At 45.8% G+C, this 18,395-nt stretch overlaps 1 protein-coding gene across 1 annotated transcript in view; it reads right to left on the bottom strand.

Annotated features, from left to right (window-relative positions):
• Positions 1–14,628, bottom strand: part of FRMD1 (FERM domain containing 1) — a 30,333-nt gene extending 15,705 nt beyond the window's left edge. Inside the window, exons 1-2 of the mRNA XM_009480831.2 lie at positions 14,533–14,628; positions 8,870–8,960 (exon numbers count right to left, since the gene is read on the bottom strand). Of these exons, the coding sequence (XP_009479106.2) occupies positions 8,870–8,960; positions 14,533–14,628 (187 nt within the window). The remainder of the gene's footprint in view (positions 1–8,869; positions 8,961–14,532) is intronic.
• Between the last annotated feature and the right edge of the window lie 3,767 nt (positions 14,629–18,395).

Here is an 18,395-nt window from a genome sequence, read left to right as displayed (position 1 = left end):
TGTCAGTTTAGCGGACTCAGTTTTTATTATTATTATTAAACAAGCAAGCCCTACCCAAACTTCCACTCTGCCATCATGTAGCACCATGGTCCAACGTGGCATAAGCAAGTGGACAGTCAGGTATTTGACAGGTTTCATCCTCTACATATGAATGGGATCCTCTGAAATGGTGAAAAGGATGAAGACCAAACCCAAATGCCCTCCTCAGAAGGTCTGGCATCTCCTGTTCACACCCATCTTCTTTCATAGAGCAAAAAAATGAATGAAAAGAAGGGAAACCTGGCCTGCCTCAAAGGACCAGGACTTGCTCTCCACCCAGGTGAGGGTGAACAAGAGACAGCCTGAAGAGCACATCATTTTGAAAGAGCTTTGTGCTGCTTTCAAAGCCAGTGTTTTGTAACACTGCTTACCAATTATCAAATCCAAACAGCTCAGCTAGCGAAATATTTTCCCCTGAGTCTTCTCAAGTCTCTTGAAAAAAAGAACTGACGGGTGTTTCAGGCTTCAGCAGCAATGCCAGCTGAGCACATTCACCTGACCAGTCCCTCTACTCTTTGGTCTTGTCCAGGAGAGTGTTTGGACAGGTGACATAAGCGCCAAGTTGAAGAGCTTGTTCCTTAGACATGAAAGGGGTGAGGGGGGAAGGGGGAAAAAGAAAAAGAAAAAACAAAAACAAAAAACAAAACCTGAAACCCTTCACAAAATAACCTTCTGCCCCTGAAGACCAGCCCAGACTTCCCAGCTTTGGCTGTTGCTTTCTGATGTCAAACAGAAAAAAAAGGAAGGGGAGAACAGAGGTGAAATTTTTCTAATAGAGATTTACAACCAAATGAGAGCCTGCACTCGTGTCTGTACAGCAGACGAAGGACTGGCAGAGGCCAGTGTTACAGCAGGTATTCAAGGGGGCTCTGAGCTACCTTGCAGACATTCTCCCAGAGCATTCCAGTTCCTTACAGGGGCAGATACAACAAATACTTCCTTTGCAAGCTTTTAAAAAACAAGCAAGGAAAACAACCCCCTATCACCACCTCCTTCAGCTCCCACCCCAAGTGAGAGAAACCACACCTGGTGCTAGCTAGAATTGGTCCACACACCACACTAACGGGAAGTCTTACGTAAAATACCAGTAACACCGGACACAAAGAGGACAATCACCAAAAAGTCCTGTTTCCTTCTCTATGGTCTTTACTGCATTGTACTAATTGCAGCTGTAATTTTAATATGATTACACTTGTGTTTACCACGTTGCTTGACATGTCACATACATATACAAGACAGTACTTAACAGCACTGTTAAAACTGCTGTACAGAAATCCTGACAATTTTAGTGGTGGGAATTTAAGTGCTGTAGCACACAAGGTGATGTAGAAATTGTTTTGCTATTTTGACAAGGAGAAGAAGAGGTTTTAGTATCACAGAGACTGTATCTTGTACCTGCCTCTTCACTTATGCCTGTAAGATAGGGCAGCTGGGGGGCTATGCCAGCCCCAACCCTTGCTTCTCTAAGTCCATTAAGATCAGATAACGCTGCCTTGAAAAGGCTGATAGAAGTCCCAGTTGGTGAGAGAGATGGATTTGGTCCATCTCTTTGACTCATCTCTGTCCCTTGTCAGCTGTCAAGCTGATAAGCGTCTCTCTGCAAAGCTTTTCTTAAAAAGTAAATAGGAGCTCATTTAGGAAGCAGCTGCATAGCAAGTGACAGGAGTGGGATAACACGAGCACGGCACCCAGTCCCTCCCTGGGCTTCAGCAGTCCCAGGGCAGGGCACTCGCTCCCCTACGGTCTCCTGCAGCGGGACTGGGGCTGCTCCTGATGACGCAGCAGTGTTGGGTAAAGCCTGTATTGCTTCTGCCAGCACCACCGTGTTTAGCTGCCGTCTGTAAAGAGGGTAGGGAACCTGCACGGCTATAACAAGCTGTGGGGTGAGTCTTCCCTTCTTGCTCAGGAATGATCCTGTGTCCAGAGGTGTTTAGGGAAATACGTGAATTATTCCTCAGCCACGAGGGAAAGATGGCAACAGCAAGCGTGGTGATATACTCTAGGCCATCCCACCACACATGGATACTGGGACAGAAAGGGGAAAAGGATGACAGAGCAGTTCCACGGTAGTGAAGTCATTCGTTACCCACATCCCACAGGCCCTATTTGTCTCTGTTGTGTTAATTAGGTTAGAGAGATGACTCTGGGAAGGCCCAGATGCCAAGCCTGAGGACTCCAGGTCATTATCATGCCTACTGAGAGGTGCACAAAAACCCCAAGAACAAGCCAGGCTGAAGGAGGACACCCTGATGTATCAGCTCTCCCTGGGAGTCCTGCTCCTCCCCAGCCCAGCATCCTCCCCATCCTCCCTCCCGTGCAAGAATGCAGCGCTGCATTCCTGCTTTAATGAAGTTAATATTGCTGGAATGTCAACCTGCAGTGTAAGCCTCCATCTACAAAAACAAAGAGGTATTTCCCTCCCCAGCCCTACGTGGCTTGTGGGGTTCCCCCCCCCCCCCCTTAAACTGGATTAGTGGTGAAACTCAGAGATCTTTTGCCAGATGCTAAAACTGTCTCTGTTTTGAAAACAAGCATCTCTAACAGATATGAAGGCACCAAGCTGCAGCACCTCAGAGCAGTGCTGTAAAGGACAGTATAGAAATGCACAGATGGCTGCCTTTCTAGGGATGAACGTGTCTGATCTGGGGATCTGTGGGTCCAAACAGGGCCAGATACTCAGCAGGTATAAACTGTTATTGCTTCACTGGCCTCAGCTGAAGTACAAAAACTGAAAGGTACTAAGAAGCCGGCTTAGAAGCACACACACACACAAACATGCACCTGTCTACCTGCACATACTGAGCACTGTGTTCATGAATCTTGTCTCACCACTGTCAGTAAGCTTAAAAATATATCAGCTCCTCTTAAAAGGTTCCCTTGTATATGTGTGTACAGATACCAAATTAAGCAGTCGCCAGAAATGCAAACATTCAAGTGCTCCTGCTCTGCAAAATTAGCTTAGCATATTTACATATTTAAGCAAATACAGGACAGGCATTGTCACAAAAAAATAATGGGCCAGGTCTCCAGTCAGAAAAAAGTCACACAGTTCCAGTGAGTGATGCAGATTTACAACTGACCATATTTACACTGCAGGAAAAAGGGGAACAGAAGATTATGGCTGTAATACAGGGTCAAATCAGTTCTGAGTCACTGTTACTCTAAAAGCCATTATTTTGCATTAAGCAGTGCCTCCCCATTTTATTTTTTATGAAAGGTAAGTTCCCTGCAGAAAAAGTAAGTAATGGTGAATGCCAATAACCCGTTCTCCTCCTGGGTCCATTTTGGGCTAGGAGCACTGAGAAATTCCACAGCGGTAAGTCCTGTCCTACCAAGAGGCAGAGCCCAGGCCCTGCTAGCAGCCAGGAACATCCCATTAACTCCTTTGGTTGAGTCAAGTATATTTTAATATTATAACTATTTCGACAGTCCAGAAGATTAGGATTCAAATAAAATATAAGTTAGCGCAAAGCCAAACTTCCACATAGCACATAGCAAGCATTTTCTGCCTTAAAGAGAAGGGAAAAAATTATCCTTGGCTATAGCACTTAACTTCTCCCAGATGCTGCAAGAAGCCTCGTGGCAACACCACTATTTCCCTTGAGAGGCAACAGGAAAGAGACCAGGAGCAGAACAGAGGGACGCTGGGGTCAGGGGAGAGCTAAAGCTTAAAAAAACCCCAGTGCTCAAAAATACCTTGCAACCCCTGCTGTAGACCTCATAACCTGTTTAGCTTCCCTGAATACCAGCATGGATTTTTTTTTTTTTTTTCGTTTATTGAAGAAAAGCCAGCTACACACTCTTTTGGCATGTGGACCTCTCCAAGCTTCCAAGTGCTGGTGGCCTGGGAACATCATTATCCACATGGCATCTGTTCCCACCACCTCTACATAACTTCTCGATGCTCCTGGTGTTACCTTTCAAGCCAACAGAAAGCACTCTCATCCACTTTTCGGTACCTGGTTGATTAGTTTACTAAGGGGTCTAGAATAACTTGGTTCAAGATAACCTTGTGTTTTTAGCTTTAGCTGGCAAGTACACGTATCCCAAGGGAAGAAGGAAAGAACCACAACAGAGGCTGGGAGTAAAGCAAGGGAGGTCCTGGCTGAGGTCGCTTTACCTGGGATGGAGAGAAGATATATGGAGGGAAGCATGAAAGGAGGGAACATCAAGAAGCCCAAAGTTGTGTGGCTGTTAGGAATTTTTGAGGTCTGAAGACTCAGATAAAGGCTCAGTCATTCCTGATGATGGATAGATACTGCAGGAATTTTATGTTGGCATCTTACAGTTAGCAACAAGGCAAGCCCAGGCAAAGATCTTCCGACTTTTGGCAGTGTCACAAGGGATTCTTCTGCACAAGAGCTGCAGAACCATTTCCAGCACTGCTCTTCCAGGAGCAAACAAACCCCTTGCAATTCTCAGGCCAGAGAGCATTTGGCTGGATGTTGTACTGATGCTGAAGGAGAACCAACTGACAGCAGGTACAGTCAAAAAAAAAAGCCTTCCTAGGAAGAGACCATGCAAGTACTTCCGGAGTATTATATGCTTTTTGAACACCTGAACCCCCTGCAATTCCCTTTAGGTGGCACATTTCTGCACATGTTTTTCTTACACTGCATTTAACTCATTTGAGGTATCAAAGTCATTATAATAGAGCTGTATCTTAGGTTAAAATACAGAAGAAATTCATAAGGGAGATGCAACTATCCAAGCAGATATAAGGGAGGAGAGGCAGAAGCAGGGATAGTAGGGAAGGACTGGGCAGTAGAAATCATTGGAGGGTATTTTGGAGAACTTGTCATCTCTCTTCTTAAAAGACCCTTTGTTATAATAGATACCTACATTACAAAGATAACATGGTAGCGTATTCCGTTCATGAACTTCCGTACCGAAAGACACACAGATGCAGAAGAGCTAACTGGAGACAGAGTGATCTTGGCAGAGTTAACCACCAAGCTCCTTGTTAAGCGTGCGCTGGGAGGCATGGGTCTGGCCAGGTAAGCAGCCATAGCTGTAATAACTGAAGGATGATCCTTGAGGCAGGAGAGCTGAAGCAAAAGGATTTGGTTTTGTTAGAAAGCCAGCCTGACAAACTGGTAAGAGGACACAGAGAGACAGCGACAGGGTGTGGAAGCTGCAGCCTTGCTCCTTCCCAATCAAAGGCTTCCATCTGCTTGGGTCAAGCAAGGTTTGCTCCTAGAAAGGAGAAGCCTGAGATTCAGGATTGAAGGGCTCTGGGTTATAACAACAAAGGAGGCCTGGCTGTTCTTTGTCTGCTGACAATCAGTTTTGTTTTAGAAGACTGAATTGTGTTGCTGCATACTCTTTCTGATAACAAGAGGGAAACCTGCCGCAGGGCACTAGATAAGGTTGACCCTGCAGGAGGAGCTGCAATGTAAGACCCAGCTGCTGAAGCCTATAGAGCCAGCTTGAAGCTGGCAGGGTTACAGGGTCTTTCACTGAGCAAACTACAAGGAAAAAATGCACTTCAGCAGCAGCAGCACACAAGGTATAGCCTGCTTGATGATCTGTGACAAAACTAGCAGAGCAACATGTTCCAAGCTTTGTACCAGTGTGGCCTCCCATTAATATACACTCCTGAACTCAATTTTCAAAGTGATGACTTCTTATAAATGCAAGGCTTTTTTTCCCCCAAATACAGTTGGTTGAAGAGGTTTTCCTCTTGAGAATAAAAAAAATCTCAAGAGCAGAAAGGGTGAAAAATTCTGTTCTGCCACCATTACTGTTATCTTAAATCCTGAAGCTTGCCCTCAGCATCTGTAACAGCCAGAGGCAAAGGCAACAAATTTAGGCAACGAATGCTGGAAGACACGCTCCAAGATCTCACAGCATTCATGGTTTGCAGTTTGCATGGTGCTTTGTGGTGCCGTTTTCATTTTTGCTACACTTAGGGGTTAAACTTCTGTTTATGATTAAGCACCCCAAGCTCTCCCCCTCACACACATACTTACTATGAGACCAACTGAGCATTAGTCTATCTGTACAATGTCTGCAGGTCAAATGGGCTCCTAATCCAGATAATCCACCCAGTGTGATTGGTTACAGTTCTGTAGAAATCCTTTAATTTTCTCTCTTGCCACTGCTGACAGTCAGGGTTTTGTTGACAAATTAGTAGGAAGGTAATGGACACAGGTGGATTAGAATACCTTGTTTTGCATGTGGCAGCATCAGACTGACAAAAAGAAACACACATTAAGAAACCAGGAAATATACCCTTATTAAAACAGGGCAGTTTCTTAAAAAGCACAGAGGTGAAAGCATGATGCAGAAGAGGAATACTTTGAAATGCAGAAGCTTCCTCTCCAAGTTTTCAGACATCTAACCCACTCTTGCCTCACAGACCAGCCCCATGCCTTCCCTTTGCAGCCTCTACAGAACCTATACCAACTTGCTGCCTGGCCAAGGCAGTTGACTTAAGTACCCACAAGACAACCCTGGGCAATGCAAAACTTACCCAGGCCTCCCCACAACCTGACCAGGCTGCTTCCCTTTCTTGAGATGATAGCTTGCCATGAAACCAAAAATCCCTGAAAAGCAGGCAATGCCTTAAAGGCTGCTTTCAAATCCTGGAGATGGAGAGTGCTACGTTTGCAATAGAAGCAAGGCCTCACTTACGACTGGCAGCAGGGAGTATGATCACCAGTCTGTTGGCCAAAACAGGGGGGCAGGAAATCAAGTTGGGGAACAGAAAACCAACAGAATTCCTTTGCTACAGCTCTACAGTAATAAACCTGGAGCTATTTTAAAAACAAAATAAAGAAAACACTAAAACCCACCCAAGACTCCAGTCAGCAGCTTATTGGACTTTCACAGACCAAAGGCAGGGACCAGAGGAAGCAGTAACAAAGAGACCGGGTTTGCTCCTTCTCTGGAGGGCGGGCTGCAGCCTTCCTGGTGGCCGTGGCCACTCAGGCTGAGAAACTCACTACTGTCACTTTTCTGTTGTCTGGCCCCAACAGTTTCTTAAACAGAGGCACAAACAAAAACAAATCTCCTCCTCATCCAAAATCCTGACACTTGCCTAGGTGGAGAAGGGACATGGCTGTCAGGAGGAGCCAGGGTGAGCACGAGGAGCCTTCAATTAAGCAGCTTTACAAACTGAGCTACAGTGAGCAAGAGTGAGGAATAGTCAGGAAAACAAAACACAAGAGAGGTTAATTCAGGCTACTGGGCTCCTGCAACTCTTTTCCTTGACATTTTTCTAAGAGCTTTGCAAAGAATCAGCTGCTCTGAAAAGGAAGAACACTTTTGTGAAGCGAGAAGATTATGTTTAAAGCTACGGGCAATATACTTTAAGATCTAGCCAGCACAGCTTTATTATGCTGTTTGGGTTGGGGTAGTTATACTGCATTTCCAACAGGCTGAAAGGCATCTGCCACAATAGGGTATTCTGGGGCCAGAGACCCCATGCTTGACCAGGTGAAGGAAACTGCTCCACGCAAAAGGTAGGAGGGAGGGAAAAAGCAGGGTACAGAAAATATGAAACAAGAAAGATATGAAAGGGGAAAAAAGTGAAAGAAACACGAGGAGAGCAGGAGTAGAGCACCTAATTCAAAGAAAATGGGAATGAAATTGCCCTGTCTTACAGGGGAGGACAGGAGCTCAAGTTTCACCCAAGACATCCTGCAAGTGGAACAGGCAAAAACTGGTGTTATAAGCAGGTGGCAGAGAGGGGGACTCACAGGAACACAGTTGATTTGTGAAAAAAGTTAAGAGTATTCAAGGTCTTCCTCACACAAAAAAAATCCCTGTGCTGGTTTAAACACACAGATATATTTGTTAGCTTCCGGTTTAGTTACATTGATGGAATTTCTTGGAGACTCTACAAACCTTACGGAGATAAACAGCTTACACCAGTCTTCGTTTCAGTGCCGTGCTCAAAAAAAAAAGGCAAAAATTCTTAGAGAATGAGAGCAGAAAGGAAATTAGACAAGTAAACTTAAAAAAAATTATTTTATCCCACATACTCATTAGGAGGCAAAAGAAGCCTTGTTTAGAAGGACTCATAAAAGACTATTCTCATTTCAGTGAAACAATATCTAGAGTTGCAGTAGCAAATAACACACTTGAGAAAAGTTTTGGAGGAAAGAAAAGTCCTTTCCATGCTTTTGGAGATGTGGGAAGGCAGGATAAGGAGGACAACAGATGCATTTCTAATTACTAAGAGTCAGGGGGGGTGCCAATGCACACACCATCCTAGAAATGTAATATCTCGTATCAGTTTGCTCCTTTAATGCATCATCTTACACTGTTCCCTGGTCAATACTAAGCCATAGGACCAAGCAGACTGGACTGCAACCCACGGGTCTAGGAAGTTTTGTATTTCCCATGCGATATTTCAAAACCCAATGTCCCCCACACATGCATTCAGTACCCTCATCAAACCATTTGAGTTTCCTCCCCCTGGTACCACATTCTTTGCGTGTGGCTTCAGAAGATAAGTAACACTTTCATCCCCAAAGTCCTTTTAATATTCACCTCCTGTTCAACTACTGACAGTTTTGAATTCAGTGACAAATATGTTGGCTAGCAACTCAGCTACAGGAGAGAAAGAAAACCCCACAAAGAGGTGGAACGTAAGAACAAAGGAGGAGAACAAAAGCCCCCCCTTCTCCCAATTTGTCTGCCCACATACCAAAGATCAAAAGAGCTCCGAGAAGCCTGTGCATAATCTACATACTTTGTGACCTTATTACAATCAAATTCCCTGCAGGCACGGCCGCTGTGTATATATGCACACACTGTAAATACACAAGCAGGTCTGTGGATGTTTGCCAAGTCATTTGCTCCATGCATTGAGTTTGCTTACTTTTAACAATGCTGAGGCCAAAGAAGTGAGGCTCTTTAATCTTCACTAAATCACAAACTTGCTGAAAGAGCTCCTGTCCAGTGGCTTTGACCTGAAAGAAACAACCAATCCAACGTTACAGATGACTCATGCACCTGGATGGAGCAATTCTCCTTCTTTACATTGGCCAATACATTTTTGGGTACCACAGCAGGAAAAAACCCACAGAACAAGCTTTTTTTTCAGTATTATTATTGCTATCATCACAGAATAATAATCAACATGTCATTCCCCCTCCTTCACAGTGCAAAGTGGCTCAGCTCAGTAAGACACGAATTTAAAGTTTCCTGTCTATTGGCATCTTTGCGTAAGAACTTGGAGCACTGCTGGAGCCCTGATTTTGTGCAGTACCTGCCAGGCTATTTATAGGCGCTCTTACAGAAAGCATGTTTGTAATCACAGAAATGAAAATACTACTCTCTTGCAGAATTTTTTTTGAGTGGTTAAGCGGAAAAAAAAAAAAAGAAAAATTTCATTCAGGAGGACTAAAACAAAAGTACACAGACAAACCCAAGAGCGCATTGTTTGAGCAGAAATAACTCGTGGGTTAGAGAAGAGGTTGCTCTGTACCCCACACAGAAGAGCTTTTTCTGTCCCCTGCTGACTCCTGGTCACACAGCAATTAACATCTTCATCTTCTGGAGCTGTCACCGATGGCCTATAAGCTCTTGCTCATTTCCATGCCACACTGAGACCTTCCAGTACCCTTGCCCACCATGATGCTGTGCATGTACGGAGGAAGCACTGGGAAAGCAGAGCTGCCAGCATACGCTCCCGCAGGGGACCAGCAGCTGGGTAGTATTTGCAAGCACGGCACAGGGCAAGAGAGCGCCATGGCCCTGTGGCACAGCTACTGAATGCACTGTTCTAGCAGGGCTGCTCGGAGCACAGGCTCCTCCAGCAAGAGCGTGATCGTGGCTACCTGCATGTGCAGACTGTGATCGGAGAATTCCCCCACTAAATGTCCTCCCACCTATAGCCTCATTTCCCCCTGTCCCATCGCACCACCCCAGGAGCACAGACAGACAACCACAGGCACAAACGAAACTCCCCAAGCTCCCAGTGGCATACGGGAAGGAGTTTTGCGCACGAGCAGGTGTGGAGAGCAGAACACCACCAACACAGACAAGCTCAGCTCAGCCCTGGGTGCTACCAGCTGCAGCTGCAAAATGGGCCAGAACCTCTGAATTTCGTTACACCACTGCTGGACAATGCAGATTAGTAGCAGCAGGAGCAGCCTTCCCGAGGGGAGACAGTGCAATGCTGCCTTCACAGCAGCAAAGATGATGGGGCAGAAGTCAACTACTGAACTCTCCTACACACTGTTCACTGCCATCAAACTAATTGTCACCATAATTCTTCAAACCCTTTTAGTGCAGGTGTGCCACACTCCCCAGAAGCCGGCTGCGCTCCCCTCCCTGCCCCAGGATGTACCATGTCACTAGACATGGACAATGGGAAACTGGAGGTCATTTAAGTACTATTTTTCTTCTACTTGACAAGGCATCACTAGCCAGCCACTCACTACCACTTTATTGGGAGGTTTGAAACCTGCACTGCATCAATACATACATGCACGTGCATATACATGCTTTGGGAGGGGAGGAGGTAGTGCACAGTTCTGATAAGACCCAAAACCACATCGGGGGCTTCTTATGGGTCTCCATGTGAGACTGTACCCTTACAGTCTCACACCTAAATGCAGTATTTGCTCAGCTGCCAAGAACACGCAGTTGGAAGGGAAAATTGGGCGCAGATCTGCCTCCTTTCTCCTGAAAGCAAGCTCTGAGCATGTTCTCCTACCTGGGAAGGACTCACTAAGGAAGAGGTGACCTGCCCCTAGCCAGAATGGTTATGTGCATACAAGAGTCACTGGCAGCGCAGGACTCTATGTAAAAGCTATACGATTAGATGAATTTTGTAAGTAGCATGCTTTCACACCTAAGGGAAGAAAAACCTGCTTTAAGATACTTAGTTCTAGGGAACTGAGCACTTCAACATTTTGTGACACTCAGCTCTAAAGCAGTGATTTATTCAGATTTCTTGCACAACAGGTATGTGAGCTACCACCTTGTCCATTCTCCTTTTGGCAATTCGCTTCTGTACCAAGTTTTACTCCCAGCCTTCAAGGCTATGCAATACTGATTACACTTGCAATCGCTGTTCCCTCCTCCTGCCTTCTCCTCTGCTCAAAGCAACAAACATTTCCCTTTGCATTTTTCATCTGTGCACTTCTCTTTGGCCTTTCCTCCCTGTGCATATGGTGCCTGTGCCAAGCTCCACTCCAGACATGCCATGAATCATTCCTTCCCCTGATACTCAGCTTTTCCCCCATGTCAGACTCAGGGCTTCTTTACACATGAAATTTAGTCCAAATTGAAGTCGAGTGCAAGTTTACAGAAGGTAACTGCTGCTCCAGGGTCATTCTGTGTGCAAATATTCACAGGTGTTGGTTACCTATCTCCATTTTTCTTGGTCCATATGCTTTAAAACATCAGCTCTCCTGCTCACAGAACAACTAGAAGACTTCAGACCTATGCTTGCCATTCACCAACACACAGGATCTCACCAGACTTCCTCCCCTCCAAAAATTTCTGCTCACGCTCCCACCCTTTCTCCAGCAGCTAGGCAAGGAGCAACATTAGCTGTGGCTGCTTCTGAACTACCCAAACACATGTAGGGTGGCTGCCTGCCCTGCTCCCCTCGTTGGCAGCCAGACGTTTGCTAGCATAGGTCTCTCTCCTTTATTCAGCTGCTACCACCCCAGAAAATTTTCAGAAACCTACTCATAAAAACTAGTCAATATTGATCAACAGGTTCAAAACTATCAGGGAGATAAGCTACAATGCTGGCAGATAAACAAAACTGAACAACCTGGATACTGCTCCAAGATCTTTGGTGCAACTGATACTCCCTGGTACTCACACTCTATCTCCCCACTGGGGCTGCCTGGAGCAAGGCAAACTGCTTTAATCTGCGGTCTGATGTCTGTTCTCCCCAGCAGAAACCTCCCACTTCGCCTCGCTGTCCTCGGGACAGCTGGTGAGCTGCAGCACCCACTCATTCTCCTCACTGCTCTGCTTCTCCTCATGTTCACAGTTGGTCCCAGGAAGAGGGTCTTCCTCATCACCACCCTCTCAAATTCATCTATACATCCAGAAAGGTGGACACCAAAGTTAATTAAGAGATACCCAATTATGAGGGAAGAGACTATAAAATGGCTCCTGCTCTTCTCTCTTCAATAGCACTATCTGTGAAGGGCATAAGACAAATCCATTTTAAAGAGCAAGCTTCAATCTACATGTGACCACGTAAATCACATATAGGTGAACTCTTATCTGGAAGGGTGGAATTTACATGGCAGGGGGGAGAAAGGAATTACCTGCATAAACACTGTGATTATCACGGGAAGGATCTATAATTTATTCTGCTGAAAGGATAACTATTCCTACCTACCTCACTGAGCTGCAAGCTTGTTTAGTATTTGCATTCCACACTGAAGAGGTTAAAAGGCTTTGGAAATCTTAAGTAGTGGCATAATTATTCTAATAAATGCACAAAGTATCATCCGTGGTTGTGCTAATTAAATTTGGGTTCTACCAACATCACTAGAAAATTGGCTTGATATTCCTTTAAAAAAAAAATTTCTCCATCCAGCTGTGAAATCTTAATTTTGTTGTTGTTTTGAAGGGGTGTTGTGGTAAAGAGAGAAGCCAAACGAAAAGCTGGTTTTGGTGACTTGCCCAGCTGTAACAGGTCATGTTTCACTCTTTATGTAATTAGGACACAACTGTGCATTGAGGTCTCATGTTTTGGCCCAGGCTGCTATTCCCTTTCACACACAGGCATCTCCATGTACATATTTTCCCAACTTCCCAGCCACCAAAGCAAGAGGCAGCAGAAGCAAGGAGGGAAAATGTCTTTAAAAGGGCTACTGAGGGGTGCTGTGGCAGGGACCCCTCCGTGGGACAAGGCGGCAATGCTCAAGGCACCCCAACTCTTTGGAGGGGCAGCAGGCAGAAACAGTGAGGGGGACACAGCACCTTCCCTCTGTCCCTGCCAGCTCTCAATGCGAAAGACCATTTCTTATGCTTATTAAATACCCTGGAGGTATCTTAAAGACATGTAGATGTGGCACTTAGGGACATGGTTTAGTGGTGGACTTCGTAGTGTTAGGCTTATGGTTGGACTCAATGATCTTAAGGATCAACCTAAATGATTCTATGATTTTATGATAAACTGCAGGTATCCAGGATTTACTGTATGGTCTAAGCACTGCCTAAACTTAATATGGTGGAGCATGACCCAGTGGAAAGAGGAACAGCCGTGTGCCCAGCTCAGGCACAGGCGCAGCGAGAAGCGGTGCCAGCATCAGCCCTGCCAGCACACAGCCCTCCTGCACACCAGTGTGCACCTTCCCCGCAGCAGGGCACGCTCTGCTATCTCAGATCTTCAGCCTCCCTGATAAAAGCTGTAAGAAGGTGAGATTTAGTGTCAGCCACAACAGACCATTAGCTAGGCCCACGCACCTGTCACCAAGAACTTAATTAAATCATTGTTTTGTGGCTTGCACAAGAGCCAGCAGATTGCAAAAGCTTTCTGGGGTGGTAGATGGGCTGGGTTTGAACTGGTAACCTAGAAGCAGCGCGCCCCAGGTTTTGCTGTTAAAGCCTTGTTCCGTCCAGCCCTTGTGGCTGTTTCAGTTAACGATGCCACGCTTAAGCACAGCAGGTAGGAAAATTCCTACATGGATTTTGAAGAATAGCATGCATACTTTCAAAAGCCACCATTTCAATCAAGTGCTTAAAATAACAGTTCACGTCAACTGTCTTCTCCCTCTCCCCATCCCAGAGGGGGAAAAAAACCCCACCCAAAACAAAGCAAAACCTCCCCAGCCCACACATGAGTGCACACACACGCTCGCAAGAGAGCACTTAACTTTGAGGGTAGCTTGTCATCTGAACGTGAAGTGCCTCTGTCAGCTCAGTTTCTCACAAGTTCAAGGAGCAGCCGGCGCTGCACAAAGAGGCACCGCGCCGTGATGGACACCGTGCCACACTGGGCTGCCAGCTGACCTGGCTCTGCTGTCACTTGTGCACACACACTTAGGCATTTAGAAGCAGTGATCAAAGAAATTAAGTGACTTACCTCTAGTTTTTTTGTGTACAAGTACTCAAAGGAGGGAGAAAACCCCTCAATGGTTGTTTACTCTGCCTTAGACTCTTTGAATAGATCTGCAGACTATCAAAACCAGAAACAGCTAAAACGCTAAAGAAATGGTCATGTGTTGGGCACGCCTGCTAAGTCATCAAGGCATTTCAGGTTCAATTTTATAAAAAATTGCTAGATTATTAGTAGTGGCAAAAAAACTGAGAAAGAATTAAAAAAAAAGGAATAACAACAGAAAAAGAACAGAGGGCACCCCACCATCCAAAAACACAACCAGGACTTTTAAGGAACTCTGAAAATGAGTTGAAGCTGCCAAATTAGGAAATGGAACACCAATTACCCTAAGCTGGCTAATAGCCTTTCGGTCAGCAGACCCACACCAGGCTTTTGGGACAACAAAGGGTGCTAACAAAACTGAACCACTGCTGCGGTGCCCCAACCTCCCAGCCACTCACCCCGATGGCTATGCTGAGCTGCTCCCGGGTGGGCAGGAAGACGCAGACGCTCCGGCTCTCTGGCTGCATCCTGCCGACCAGCAGCGCCCTGCTCATGGTGGGCAGCTCCGTAGGGGCCAGGGTCTCCTCTCCGGGCGGGCGTCAGGCCTCCTTCACCCCACGTACCTGCCGAGAAGGTGAGAGCATCAGTGCCATGCTCCTGCCGGCGCTGGCAGCAGCCCGCAGCATGTGTTTGACAGGATGTTTTCCTGCTTGCTGTTTAAAAAAACCCCAAACTCATCCATTTTACGGCACCACAGTCAACGTTTCCACCAGCATCGCAGCACAAACAGGGCAGAGTCAACCTTTAAATAGCCCGTAAGTCCCAGGAGAGTGCCATAAAGCAATCGGGTTGCCTCAGAATAACAAACCAGACTCGAGGTTTCAAGACGCATGTAAATGATAATGGCAGATGACACCACGGACCGCTTCCCAAAAATGCATGAGAGGGAGGGGAGAGTGCCCCGTCCTTCAACCGGGTACCTTGCTCCTGCCTGAAGCGGGGGTTGCAATAAGCCGTCAGCAGGCACGTGTCAGTGCAGCGGATGACTTCTGAGCTGCCTTCCCCCTCTCCCTGCTCCTAGTCCCTGGGGAACTGCTGAACCCAAATCCTCTACACCTCAACTCAAAGGAGGAGGTGGAAACACATAAACTTGCAAGGCCGAGCTGCTTTTTTGTACTTTTTGCGAGGCAAGCACTGCCAGCCTCCCTGCAAAGGCTGAGCCCAAGCTGCACAAGCATCTCAAAACTGAAGTTATGATAATAATAGATATAAGAGACAGAAATTCAATTTATGCCCAAAAGCACAGTAGCCAACATCATGTTATAGCTACGTTAGACACAGTTTGCTCAGCAATTTGTGACATTTTATTTACAGCCCTCTGCTCCAACACTCCCCAGGGCAAGGAAGCATCCCATGGCTCCTGACGAATCCGGAAGGAAGGGGAGAGGCTCCTCAAGGGATAGGGATGAATGCCAACAGAGACCTGAATCGGCAGGACACCAACCAGTTACGGGGTCCGCTCCATCCCCGCACAAGATCTGATGTGGGCCAGCAAACCCTGGCTGCCCTGAAGTCACCCCAGCACAACTCCCTTTGGCCAGCAACACCCAGACACCCATCACCAGCACAGCAACAGAGGTGCTGCCGGCTGATGCCTGCACAAAAAGCCCCCTGTGCCCCCGGGCATGGGGACGTACCCCAGCAAGGGCAGCCAAACGCACGGGCTCCCGCAGCGCTGCCCTCTCCCATCGCCCACGGCACAGGCTGCCTGTGGGGGACAGGCTCCAAAGGGATGTGAGGGCTTTCCCTTCACTCTCCAAAATAGACTCAAGGAGGAGGGATCATAAGCAGCAAGGAAACAGGTCATGTTATGCTAACACACAACATACATACATATATGTACATGTGCATGTGTGCATTACATGTAAGTTTTAAAAGCATTTGGTATTTAAAATCACGTTTGTCCTGTTTCAGGGGAAAAACATGGCGGAATCAAACTCCTGTGTGGGAGATGGAAAAAGCAAACCACCACGGGAAGACAAAGTACAGTACAGTAAAAAGAACCTGGATTTACCCCTCTCCAATTCCATGCTCAAACATTATAGTTTTTTTTATTTTAAATCAAATACAAGAAAAAGAAAAAGTGTCCTTTTGCAAGCAAAAAAGCTGTTCCATGCAGCTCCTTCCCTGAGCCAGCATATACAATGCTTCTTAATAAAGCATTTTTTGATAGAAGTTCTTTATCTAGAGCATCTCTTATGAGACAGAAGTACAAAAAATTGCATTTATTGTATTAATGAAAAGAGGGGGTTATTAAAGGCTATTATTTTTTTTTAAATCAGAATTTAATTAAACAAGAACTAGAAGTTTTAAAAAGAAGATTGCTCTAAATTATAAGCAAGCAGGAAAGACACATTTGACTTCCTGGGACATGTGAAAGCTTCTATTAAATGAAATATTAAGATTTATCCTCTGATTTATCCTCTCTTATCAATATAATTATACTGATGAGCCGTCTTAGGCTTCAGGCTACACACTGCTAACAGCTATATATAAATTACAGATGTCTACAGAATGACTCGAGGGCAACAGGTCACCGTTATTATTGCCAGCTGATGTCATATGCTCCATAAACTTTATCAACAGCATAAAGACCTTGGAGTATGAGCTAAGGCTTCCCAACATAAGGAGGTTTGTCTTAATTGTCAAACCGCTGCCCTTGCTGGTATGCATTCCCACTCGCAAGAGGAGATCACGTTCAGCGAAGACATTCACACACCTCATAACAGAACCGAAAATAAGACAAAAAAGCAACCGTGAAAAACATGTGCGCACAATTTTCTGTGGGTAACTGAAGAAACTGAATCCCACTTCCAGTTTTGTTTTATAGAGGCTATGGGGAAAGCTTTTCCTCTGGTCTCACACCTGCTTTTTCCATTTGAATTTCGAAGAGAACAACTGCGGACCCCAGGAGCAAGGAAGTGATAAAGGACAGGGAGAAGGTATTTTTCTTCTTACATTTTAAAACAAACGAGCTTGTGGACTCTGCCACAGCAGGTAAGAGATTAAAGAAGCAACGTCCTTAATCTGAAGGGGGAGGTCAAACACAAGCCCATCTCAGCCTTCTCTTCTCTAGAGGTATGTTAGGATGTGATAAAACATAATGAATCATTAACTTGCTAGCATTGCATGTTTAGACTTTTTTTTTTTTTAAAAAAGAAAAGTTGTGAGCCTAGAGTAACTGCCCAATGAAAACAAGTGGCCAGAAGGAATGCTCTTACTTAAACATACACAATTTCAGACTGCCCATATGCCATTCTTTTGTTTACCACAGATTCCAACCTCTTAACCTCAATTAAACCCTAAAAGCTCCAGCAAATGCACTGCAGATGAATTAATAAAAGCTGAAGTCAATCATTGGCCTCTGGGACCTCCTACAGGTTGTTTGGTTTTGTTGTTTTGGGGTGGGGTTTGGGGGGGCAGGGGGCAGTTTGGTGGCTTTTTTTTTTAAATAACATCACTTCATGTTTCAGCTCCCAGAGAAGTACATTTTGAGATGTAATTGCTTGTTCAAAAGCCCCACAGTCTATCAATGAAACAGTCAAAGGCACTATTTATTTGTATTCTTCTGCTATCAGTCAGGAGGCTTATTAGTGCCCAGAGTGATGGCACAGCTTATTTAGCACTGTTTACTTGACCTAAACACACGTGCAGCGAAGCTTTGGAAAACAAGCCTGTCATTAATTTTGAGACTCCTCTGATTAAACACCTCAAACACAGCCACAAAAACTCATTAAGAAAAACCCTAATCTTCGCCTCCTCTCTCCATGGCCCCGTGAGCTGCCTCCCAGCACCGGAGCAGAACCTCAGCACTTGCTGGGTCAAAGCAGGAATCGCTGAGGTTTTGCCCCAGCAAGAGGGCAAGAGTGGCAGAGCCCTCCAAGGGAGGAGGAAGAGGAGACTATTCACTTCGGTTATCATCAGGATGGCTCGCTAAACCACCTCACACAGCCCGCATACACAACGGCATGAAGATGACCTGCCACCTCTGAATTTGGGGCTGCGCCACAACCAGCCTGTCTGGAAGCAGGTCTCATCCAAACAGTACATGGGTTCATGTAGCCTTACGAGCGCTGCTGTATTTTACGCATCCGTTCGTACAACCACAGCAAATTGGCTCCTAATCCTGATTTCAGCCTCTAGGTACTGCCACAACCACATCTCAAGGGGATAAAGCAAACAGATGAACGAGCAATCACCTACTAACTCAAAGCAGCAAAACAGAACAAAGTCCTCCTCTGTTAAGAAAAAAGCACAGGTA

Source organism: Pelecanus crispus, chromosome 3 (assembly GCF_030463565.1).
Source record: "Pelecanus crispus isolate bPelCri1 chromosome 3, bPelCri1.pri, whole genome shotgun sequence".
In the NCBI taxonomy this organism is placed as follows: domain Eukaryota; kingdom Metazoa; phylum Chordata; class Aves; order Pelecaniformes; family Pelecanidae; genus Pelecanus; species Pelecanus crispus.
The sequence above is the reverse complement of the archived record's forward strand: the minus strand, read 5'-3'. Positions and strand labels throughout refer to the sequence as shown.